General features: G+C 39.2%; 1 protein-coding gene across 1 annotated transcript; it reads right to left on the bottom strand.

The window, feature by feature from the left end:
- Window positions 1-3996: 3996 nt before the first annotated feature.
- On the bottom strand, window positions 3997-7788 carry LOC135693009 (uncharacterized). The gene has a single exon (XM_065211373.2). It carries the CDS (start codon window positions 7786-7788, stop codon window positions 3997-3999), a length of 3792 nt encoding a protein of 1263 aa, XP_065067445.2.
- Between the last annotated feature and the right edge of the window lie 4400 nt (window positions 7789-12188).

The raw sequence follows: 12188 nt of genomic DNA on the forward strand, positions 1-12188 counted from the left end.
GGACAAAAGCATTACAGCCAAATACTTTGAAATGGCTTACATCAGGTTTCTCATCATACCAGCACTCATGTGGTGTTTTCTCTTTCAAACATGATGTTGGGCTTCTGTTTCTGATGTAATTTGCTGTAGACACAGCCTCTGCCCAAAAACTCAATGGAAGATTACCATGATGTAGCATTGACCTTACAGTTTCTATGATTGTTCGGTTCATGCGTTCAGCAACGCCATTCTGCTGTGGTGTGTAGGGAACCGTGACTTCGTGCAGTATTCCACGACTTTTGCAATATTCAGCAAATTCTTCTGAAATGTATTCGCCTCCATTATCTGATCTAAGCTTCTTTACTTGTTTTCCAATCAGTCTTTCAGATGACTCAACAAATTCTTTAAATTTATCCAGTACTTCACTCTTCTTCTTTAGCATGTACACAGTAGTGTAGTGAGTACAGTCATCTATGAAGGTGACAAAATACCTTGAACCTCCCACTGAAGTGACATTCATGGGACCACACACATCACTGTGTATGAGTTCTAAAGGCTGAGTATTCTTCTGTGAAAAGTTCTTTGAAAATGGTTGGCGACTTTGTTTCCCATAGGCACAGCCTTCACATTTTCTATCAGTTTGCTCATTTGGTTTCCAGCTCAGCCCATCTACCATAGATTTGTTGTGCAGCAGCTTCAGGTTGTCATAACCAAGGTGTCCATAGCGATAATGCCAAAGTGCATTGTCATCATTTGCAACAGTTGATCCAAAACAGCATGATTGCTCGGGATCTACATTCAATTTATACAGTTTTCCATGCTTGTGGCCAATACTGTATACATTGCCATTGATGATTATCTTGCAATGTTGACCTTTAAACTGCACTTCTGCATCTTTGTCAGTGATAGAAGGCAAAGATAGCAAGTTTTTCTGTATTTTTGGTACGTAAAGTACATCTTTCAGGGTTGCATTCACCTTGTCTTTGCCATCATACAAAACAAGCTGCAATTCCCCTTTTCCATAAGCAAAAATTACAGTATCATCAGCAAGCTTCACTTCTATTGGTTTCTTGAATGGTGTATATCCATACATCCCCTTTTTAACAGGGGTCATGTGCTGTGATGCCCCCGAGTCTATCCACCAGTCATCTTTATCTGATGGAGTATTACCCACAGCTAACGCAATCTCAGTTGCTGTTTCTTCATTTACCTTGCCATTTTCTTGTTTTGTTTCTGCCATACTTGCTGTTACGTTCTTGGGGTTATTTTTTGCATCAGCTTTCTTTTCAAAGCAATCCCTGGCAAAGTGTCCGGGCTTTTTGCAATAATGGCATTGAAATTTCTTGCAATTATTTATTTTCTTGTGTTCTGTTAATTTCTTTGTAAATAATGCATCTTGGCACGCCTCAGCTTTTGGAGTACTCACTGTCCCTTCACTTCCGCCCTGCATTTTATCATATTCGTGAATTAATCTGTCACGAACATAGTTCCAACTCAATTTCTCTTCAGCAATTGTTTCTAGAGCAGTGATCAAATAATTGTATTCCTCAGGTAGACTGCTTATTAAAATGATAACCAAATCTTTTTCAGCTATTTCGTCATCCACTGCTTCCAAATGCTCGGCAAGTGTTTTAATATAATTTATATGGTCGATCATTTTCGCTCCTTTTCCCATTCGTGCAGAATATAGCTTCCTGCGGTAGAATATTTTTTGTGATAGCGATTTTCGTTCAAAATGTTGTTCAAGATTGTCCCAAGCTTCTTTAGCATTCTTAGCAGATCGAACATAAATTTGTAAACTTGTTTCAACAGACAGGCACACTGTCGCGAGGGCCACATTTTCCCTCTTTCGAAATCTCCTTTGCTGTTCAGGATTTGCTGCGGCATTCAGGGTTTCTTCTCCCGTAACTAATTCCCATAAATCTTTTCCGATAAGGTACATTTTCATCTGGAACTTCCAGCTATGATAGTTCTCTCCATTCAGTTTTTCAACTTTAAAACCACTGTCTTCGGCTGCCATGATTACAGCGAAATATTCCAACAGACTTCCTCTGATTTATTTATGTACGGAGCAAATATCTAAGCCATGTACAGACGAAAAAACTTATGAAAAGTGTCTGGGCCCATAACCTGTTAATTTAAAGTTATGTCGAGTTTCGCAGAAATAGCGTAAAGAAATCACGAGTGTATATCTGACAACATAACAAAACTCAATAATAATAGCGAACACAACTTCAGCAAGCGAGACACACTAAACTCATTACAGTCACATGATGTATAACCGCTTTTGCGGAACAGGAAGCGGATGTAGATACGAATCAATATAACAAAAGATAATTATTGTTCAACAAATCCCTGAAGCAAATCAACCTATCGGTCTCAGAAACTTTTTCACCTAATTCTCATTCTTCAAAAGGGGCGCACAATTTCCAAAAAGGGGCGCTAAACTTGCTTCAACTCGTCGAGGGAGGGGCAACTGCCCCTAGTTCCCCCTCTTAAATCCGCCACTGCATCTACTTGCCTTTGTCTTATGTCCTTTTCTTCCATTTATTTCAAAGATCGAGGGTTTATTAGAGGGAAGAATTAAATTGTATTTTACAAAGAGGCCACGAAGGAACATTGGGTTAATCGTTTCATCATCATCAGGTACCATCTTCTATCAGAAGGTTGGCTACCATGACCCTCCAACTATCCCAAAATCTGAGTTTTGGTTTGTTGTCATGGTCATAGTTAATCGTTTAGGTAATTAAACATTTGAATCAAGGGCCTACTTTAGCACGATGTTTGTATGTTTCTACATCTACTTGCCTTACTTTCCAATTTTTTTCAAGATAGCTTGCTAACTGTTTGAAGAAAGAAATTCCATACACTAAGAACTGGCATTCAAGAACCTTTTTATAAAAAACCTGCACGTTAAAAGGGTGTGTTTAAATTCCACTTTAGAAAGCACTTTATTCATAGAAATCTTTAAAAATATGTTCCCATTTAATAAGGGCTCCAACACAGATTGGAAAGAAGGGAGCCAAGTAAAGATCTAGCACCCTCAACAAAAGATTTTGGAAAAGCTCTATTGTTTCGCAAAAAGTGGGGGGCCATGGCCCCTCCGGCCCCCTTTTGTCAAAGGCCCTGTTGAAACAGCTACTAAAAACCTTTGATCCTTTTATTCAGTATTAATATCAGTTTTTTAGACCTCTCAGGATCTATCTTGCTGATTCTTTTTAAACTTTGTATTCCAGAGAAAACACTGAAGAAAAAGTCATTTGAGCTTTTCACATTTCATATCATTCAGCAAATCACAGCTGGGTTCGCACAACCACCCCCAGTTGCACGCACGCAATAACAAAATCTCAACGTTCTATATATATACTGTAAACTAATTAATCCAAAATAAACTACCAATGACGATGCTCTGTTCAATTTACGTCAGTTGGCTCAAACGAAAGTGTAATTATTATAATCGAAGCAATTAGAAAATATGGTAAACAGAAAAGCTGCGTCACCAAGTCACAAGATACATTTTAAGGCTTAATTACACTAAACCAAAACCTTAATCGACTACGCAATGAAAATTTACGTGAAAACCCGAACACACTCCCCTCCTTGACTCGTTAAGAGTCAAGCATCAAACGGGTTTTCCACTGCGAATCCTGACCTGCTGCGCGTTTAGATTTCCTACGCTGGGGTTCTACGACGCGATTAGGACAAATTGGAATAGGTGAAAATTCACAAGCATTCTGTTCCCGTACTTCGTTCTCTTTCCTCTCGATGTCCGTACTTTTTCCTGCGATTTCGTTCATTCTTGCAAGTTCAAAAGGAAAAAGTTTTTGCAAAGGTCGAGATAAAATTTCTGACTTACCACTACCACATACTTTTACCTTTGCACCCCGAACAACACCGTCTTTTCCTTGCACAAGTTCCACGATTTTCCCCATTTTCCATGAATTTCTTTTGACGTGTTCCTCTTGCACCAATACTATATCCCCGACGGACACAATTATTTCTCCATTCCTGTTATTTCTATGAAATTCCCTGAGTTCTGTTAAATATTCCCTTCTCCATGGACAACCAATGAGGACCTTCCCACCAAAGTCTGCTATCTCTTAAAATTGTTGCAGAGACTCCCCTAGAACCCAAATCTGCTGGATTACAAACTCCAATACAATGTCCCCAGTCTTCCTTTTTAGAAATTTTCAGAATCTCATTGACCCTATGTTGTACAAATTGCCTCCATTCACCTTGATTATTTATCCAGTATAATGCTGTTTTACTGTCTAACCAGTACCTACAACCGTCTATTTTAATTTGTGGGCTTAACGCATTATACACAGTCTCCACAAGTGTAGATAAAATACGACCTGACATAAGTTCTAACCTTGGAATGCTTAATTCCTTAAGCGGAGCAACCCTTGTCTTAGCACAAATCAATCTTGAATGCATTCCAGTATCAGTCTCGTATACTAAATAAACCATTGCACAGTAAGCCTTCTTACTGGCATCTGCAAACCCATGTAAATAACACTTATTTACCTTATCTGTACTTTTTTCATATAAACATCTTGGTAAGGAAATAACACCCACTGAACTTAAATCACATACAAATTTATTCCATTTATTGAGCATTTCTACTGGTACTTCATCATCCCATCCTAACTTCAAGGTGCATAATTCCTGAAACAAAACCTTTGCACTTACAATAATTGGACTCACAAGTCCTAAAGGGTCAAAAAGTTTGGAAATCATGCTTAAGATGGTTCTCTTAGTAACAGGTGAATTTGGAACACTGTTCTCTATTTTTGTCAACTCAAATTCCAAATTATCCTTCAACATATCCCATGTTATTCCCAAAACTTTACTCTTAGTGTCTGAAATTTCTTCCCCTAGCATTTCCTTTACATAGCTACATTCACCCCCTCCATCTGCAGGATGTTTCCCAGTTTCTTCCATAACCTTAAAATATTGTGCAAGTTGTGGATCATTACTCTTCCATTTCCTTAAGTTAAATCCTGCCTCTAACATTCTTTTCTTTGCCTTATTGTAGAGTTCTTTACCACTTTCTACATCATAACATCCTAACACTAGGTCATCTACATAGAAACTTCTAGACAATTTTGCTGAGAACTCTGGATCAGCTGTTTCATAAGTGCTTAAATGATGTCTTACAACAGCATTCAACAAAAAAGGAGAACTATTTACTCCGAAAACAACACGGTTAAAGCGGTAAACTTTAATGTTTGGTTCACTATCACAAGAACTATCAACCCATAAGAACCTCAAGCAATCTCTATCCTTTTTATCCACTTCAATATTCAAAAATGCCTTTTCGATATCAGATGTTATTGCAATCTTATTTTCTCTGAATCTTATCATGATATCAAACAAAAGTGGATTTAATGGTGGTCCAACATGTAAACACTCATTTAGAGAGGTACCTGACTTCCTATCTTTTGCAGAGGCATCATATACTATTCTTACCTTTGTTGTTTCTGCATCATTTCGTACAACGGCATGGTGTGGCAGATAACTAAGCTTCTCACTTGGCTCAAGACTTGTAACCTCTTCAATGATTCTATCCTTTTCTTGTTGCTTTATAATCCCATCATAGGTTTCCATTATTGCAGGCTTCTCCTTGAGCTTTTTCAACTGCCCCTTCAATCTGTTGAGACTAAGAGTATAATTAGTAGAAAGGGGCTTGTGCCCCATTTTCCAAGGCAAACAAACTGAGTATCTATCTCCTTTAAACTCTATATTATCCAAAAATTCTTCATGCACCTTATCTTGCCTTTTAATTCCTAAAGTCTCAAGATCCCACAGTTTTTTAATGTCTTGTTCTAATTCCTGTTCCTTATTCTGGTGCATCAAATTAACTATTATACCATTACCATTTACAACCAAATTTGAAGAACAAGATTCTGCCAAATCAGTTAACTTACCCTTTATTGGCCCTGACACAACCCATCCAATCTTAGTATGAATGGCAACAGGCTCTCCTGGCTCCCCTCGTATTATACGACCATCTTGAAGCGTCCAAAGCCAATCACTTCCAACTAAAATGTCTATAATAAGGGAATCTTTGTGCCTACAAATATCTGAAAACCACAAGTTAGTAAGATGCTTATAATCATACTTCAATATTTCAACATGTTCATTGCGTATTTCTGAAACTTCATTAACAACAAAGGCCTGTATTTTCACTTTCCCTCCACTTTCAACTCCTTTCAACTCTAACTCGACCACATCTCTTATCTTCTCATCCATATTTTGCGATCCAAATGTCTTTATACCTAAGCGCACTTGCTTAATGGGGTTCAAACCAAGTTTTTCTACCATACTTCGTGTTACAAAACTCCTCTGACTACCTGAGTCAAAAAGAACACGTGCCTTAACATTCCTTATGCTACCTGTAACTATGGCCTTGGCGGTTTGCAAAACTGCTCTCCCCCCAGAATCTATATTACTTACACAAGAAGTGGTAACAGTAGTATCAGCAGTCTTGACACGAGCTTGGTTAGCACTAGGCTGACTACCAACAACATTACAAATTGCAACATGGTGTCGTTTGTTACACAACTTACATTTTTCCTTCGAATGACACTGATAAGCTCTGTGTCCCTTTTTTAAACACAAAAGACAACGTCCATATTTAAAAACAAGATCCTTCCTTTCTTCCTTGTTCCTGACGTTGTGACAATCGGCTTCTTCGTGATCTTCTTTACAAAATACGCAGAACTTTCTTCTCACAAACCCACCATCTTGTTTCGTGAACAACGCACTCGCTGTTGTTGTTCGACCAGGAAACCTCGGTTTCATCTCACTGCGCCGTTCTGATGACGTCCTGCCAGAAACGGTCCCATTTCCCAAAGCCATTGAAATCGAAACATGCTGTTCACGAATCTCCAATTCTTCTCGAAAAGCCACAAGCATTTCTTCCATATCCCATTCTTGGTGATTCTTACTTCCTCGAATCATGTTCAGGCGAACAGCCTCTGGAACCTTGTCCATTAAAACAGGTACAACTATGTTCGAGTATGATATTTCGTCGACCTCTAGGGCTTTCAATCCACGATGGTGTGTCTCAATAGTATCATAAAGTTCTCGCATCTTCTTAACATGTTTTTCATTGAAAACCGCATCTAAATTCAGAAGCTCGTTGATATGTGCCCTTTTTATCGTCGTTGGTCGCGCGAATCTCTGTTCAAGCAAATCGACAGCTACGTCATAATTTTTTTCAGTCAAAGCAAGTCCAGCAATTACTTTTTTCGCAGGTTCTTCCAAATAGTGCTTCAAATACGAAAACTTGTCAATCTTTGAAATCTCTTCGTTTTCGTAAACCGCACTTTTATAACTATCCCAGAACTCCTGCCAATCTTGGGGGCGGCCACTAAATTTTTTCAGTTCCAACTTCGGTAGCTTCGCACGAACTTTACGAGTTGCTGACGACGCTGAACTTTCTACAGAATAAACTGATTCTTCTGAGCCATGTCTTGTTAAATTAGGCTTCTGCGATTCCAACTGCTTCTCATTCTTCACTAAACTCTTCAACTTGAGCAGCGCTAGATTTATTTTTTCCTTCATCTCTCCAGCCTCAGAAATTTCTTGTGAGCATCCCAAACCATCTTCATCAATTTCGCTTACAAGACCCAAAATTTCGTCATCCAATTTTCCTAAGACTTCAAATTTCTCATCCAGCTGTATCTCAAGCTGCTTCAACTTCAATTGATCTTCCAGACTATCTTCAATCTGTCTGATCAACTGCGTTGCAAAAGCTCTATGTCCTCCTCTGATGTTTCTCTTCTTCTTCAGTTCATCCATAGTTCATTCACTGAAACACAAATGCATCTAGGTTCGGTGGACCAGATTTTTAGACCTCTCAGGATCTATCTTGCTGATTCTTTTTAAACTTTGTATTCCAGAGAAAACACTGAAGAAAAAGTCATTTGAGCTTTTCACATTTCATATCATTCAGCAAATCACAGCTGGGTTCGCACAACCACCCCCAGTTGCACGCACGCAATAACAAAATCTCAACGTTCTATATATATACTGTAAACTAATTAATCCAAAATAAACTACCAATGACGATGCTCTGTTCAATTTACGTCAGTTGGCTCAAACGAAAGTGTAATTATTATAATCGAAGCAATTAGAAAATATGGTAAACAGAAAAGCTGCGTCACCAAGTCACAAGATACATTTTAAGGCTTAATTACACTAAACCAAAACCTTAATCGACTACGCAATGAAAATTTACGTGAAAACCCGAACATCAGTAGCGCAAAAGATCAAGAACGCATTTGATGAATCAGAAAGCAAGGATTTAAAATGCAAGTTGGTGACATGCCAGGCAACTGAAAAGAGCGTTTAGAAAGCATCAGTTTTATAAAAATCCAAACCCCAAAGAGCTTGAAAATAGTCATGAAATAAGAATTCATCTTGGCCAAAGTGCAACATATTTGTGGAGCCCATTAGAATGATTTTCCCGGGTTCCCAAATTACTCTTGACGGCCTGGGCCAGTGGCATCGCCAGCTCGACAAAACTGGGGAGGACAAAAACCAAATTTTCTCGGCCACGCCATTAAGACTCTTGGAAAATCTTGGAAATTTTTTGACAAGCAACTTTCTCAAGCAGCATTTTGCGTAACGTTGGCTTTTTTGCCAGTGTGAAAATCGAAATCGATCTGATAAGCCCAACTCCACCACCCCTCCCCCCCCTCCAATGGTTTTTCACCGGATCTCGAGAAATTTGAAAATCGACTTCTGGGGAAACTGGGGTGGACATTTTCACCCCAGTCCAACCTGGGCTGGGCCCCCAGTACCCCGACAGCCCAGCCCTCTTGCAACAAAACACACCAGCATCTAAGCACATCAGCAAGCATCCCAGTCTCCCAGAATTGATGCAATTTGCTAGGGAGCTGTGACACTTTCTAAACTGTAATATCTATCATTGAATGTAACCCTAAGCGCCGACTTTCAAATGTTTTAACGCCTAATATATATTTATGAAATCAAGATGGCTTGTTGGCAGTTGGCAGAATAACTAACTAAATCCATCGACAAACAATGTTGGTTTCGTCATTATGGTTATTAATAACTGAAAATTCTGGATGCGGGCCAACCTCTAATCATTGTTTCAGGCTTACATAAACGCAGACTGGGCAGGTTCTACAGAGAATTCTGGCAAAAGATTTTGGCTTACGATGATACTGGATTATTTCTTTTGGGGGAATCAAGAAGCCCTGGAACAGGAAGGGTCATGTTCCCAATTTTTCGATGAGGTCTATTTTCAATGAAAGATTCCTTCTGCAGAAGGGATTTTCACAAGAAATGAAAAGATTGATCGGTAACGATTCTTTTACCAAAAGCAACTGTAGCAAGAAGCAATGATTTTGTGTTCAAGCCACCGCTAAGCCTCCTCTCTGAAAGACCTCCCTCTCGTTAAAGTCTCCATGGTACTGCTTTAACGAGTCATAGCCTATTCCAAAGGCAATAAGCTGTGGGGGCAAACCTTTGTTTTTTTATAAGAAGGACAATAGCCTGTTGTTTAAAACAATAGAAAGTCATAAGGACTGCAGGGGGCAATTGCCCCTAGTTAGTATGCTGGAAAAGGCCCTGTAACTAGTGAATGACAGCCAATGCTCACGTAGGAGGGAGGGGCTACTCCTTTCAATGTTTTCTCAAGTGCGCTTACGATCTTTCGGAAATCCTTCTTTACGTCACCTAGACCTTTGGATTTCAATGAACTTTATTTCAATTCATATTTACGAAATAGCATACAGGGAATTGGAAACATAGATTATGTCATAAACAGGGTCGCCGTTAGGGCTACGCCCTGTTTTAATTCCTGGGAGCAACTTTGCTCTGAAACTGAAGGCATAAGTCGGCTTAATACGTCGTTTTGAAACGTTGATAGCATTTTCATCTTTTTTTAATCTTTTACCAAATAGTTTTCAAAACCTAAACATTAAAACACTAAAGTAGATATTTTCTAGCAACATCGCTTTCAATACTAAAATATATGGGAAGTCATTGTTCCTTGAAAATAAGATTTTGTATGTTAATGCCATTGTTCCTTGTCATTTTGACGGACCACTTTGCTATACTTTGCTTTAGTCATGCTTTGAATTTGTCTGGTCCAAAAGTAAAATAATACAGACTACTAGTGAAACGAAATAGAGGAGATGCCAGCGTGATCTTAGGCTGGATGAAATGGAATGGATTTCTAAATAGATTCTGATGTCCTTCAACTGATGACTGAAATGTTACACCTTTGGTCAATATTTGCATTTTATTTTAAAAACCATACGGAAAAGACAAGCACCGCTTGCCAGAAAACTGAGAAAAAATGGTGTAATCCAAAACGGGCATTGCCATACAGCCTTGTGCCGAGAGAGATCTGGAATCAAGTTTGTTGCCAAAGTAGTGTGCCCAAATTAAAGCGGCGTGTATCAGAACAGAAATACTACAGTAAATCCTAATATAGTCACACCAGATGTTGCTTGAAAACAGGAGTGGCGGCATGGGGGGGCAAGGGGGGGCTTTAGCCCCCCCCTGGATTTTTGTTAGCCCCCACGTCGGCAGCCAATCAATTTTTGCTTTCTCAATACCGTCGGCACTTTGTAAAACTATATGGTTTTACAGATGAACGTAGACGAAAGAAGGACAACAAAATATGTACCAAAGTTTTCTTTGATTATCAAACGACTGCAGTTTCAACGAAGCTTCCAATAACTAAACGACTTTCATTTAACGGCAACTTTAAATGCGACTATAAGCGACTTCAACTAAAACATAAAACTTATTGCATAACAACTTGATGGATGTCACCCGGTTTACATGTTGTTTGAATGACATAAATAATCGAAGAGAAAATTGCACTGGCTGGTTTATGGTTTTCTCAATGGCTTTTCTTCGGCAATTTTATTATCATTATATCCATTAAGTTGCATTATATCCTGTCGCTTCCGTGAAAGCTATGACTTAATTTCATGGTGCTCCTTCGCATGACCCACAATAACATCGTGCTCCTCTCGACTGTTCACTGCATAGCTTGCGACAAACAAATGGTTTAGAGAAAATCATCGATTAACTTCTTCCACCATAGATAGGAAGAAATATTCAACAATAGGCAATATTTGCGCATTAAGTTTCTTTTAAGGCACAAATTGCCGAGAAAATCTCGTGGACTCCGACACAGGTTGGAAAGTGGGGGCGGGGAGGGGGGCAAGGGAGAATTTTGCACCCACAGCAAAAGATTTTGGAAAAATGCTCTATTGCTTTGTAAAAAAGTGGGGGCCATGACCCTTCGGTGCCCCTTCATTGGAGGTGCTGCTCAGGGGCATCGCGACTGGGGAGTTGTCACATCCACCCCAATAGTATCTCAATAGGAAATTTCAGGTAAAATCCGCTCGGTGGAAGAAACGCTTTAGGTATTTCAGAGACCTTCATGTCATAAAATCTATAAAGGATCAAGCAATCTTAGGTAAAATTGTGCCTCGTGTCCATTTCTTCTAAAGTTTCTCAGTAGAAGCGTCAACTGCAATTCACTATGAGCTCCAGATTTTTCTTAACATTCAAAAGGCATGCTAAGATGGAGAGAAGGATCTAAATTTAGAAGTAACTGACAACCTGGTATTTTTCAAGACCACGGCGAAATTGTTGTTTTTATCTGCTGTAAAAAAGTTTTGCAAAAAGACAATAATTTTCAATAGGATTAGGAGGATTGCTTTAGTGAAATTTGCTTAAAAGAGCGCATTTTCCAGGGAACTAGAAGCATCACAATTTGAAAATTTCCTGCCCCTTCGGCGGCAACCATGGTGCCGCCTCAGGTAGTAACTATATATTTTGCCCGTCCCGATATAGAGATTTGACGAGACTATAAGAAAAGTCGGTTATTATCATACAGAGTTAGATTGACAAAATGTATTGCAGAGGTTTGTGACACCAGCTAAAAAGTTTCAGGCAATAATTTTTTAATCAGGTAAATTTGTATTTCACCCCCCCCCCCCAACGAGGCTTGCCTCGGGACGGCCCTGCCTGCTATATGGGGAAAATCGAATTTTTTTTCTGTCGGCAATTTGACACATCCAGCGTCGGCAGTTACGGAGAATATAAACTTCGGCACCTTGAAGGTTTGTCTCTAGCGCCACCCCTGCTTGAAAACTTGTGACTGCACACCGAGTGTGACACTGTAAATAGAGCTATTTGGATTTTAA

Source organism: Rhopilema esculentum, chromosome 16 (assembly GCF_057945365.1).
Source record: "Rhopilema esculentum isolate cy_ngs chromosome 16, ASM5794536v1, whole genome shotgun sequence".
Classification (NCBI taxonomy): Eukaryota; Metazoa; Cnidaria; class Scyphozoa; order Rhizostomeae; family Rhizostomatidae; genus Rhopilema; species Rhopilema esculentum.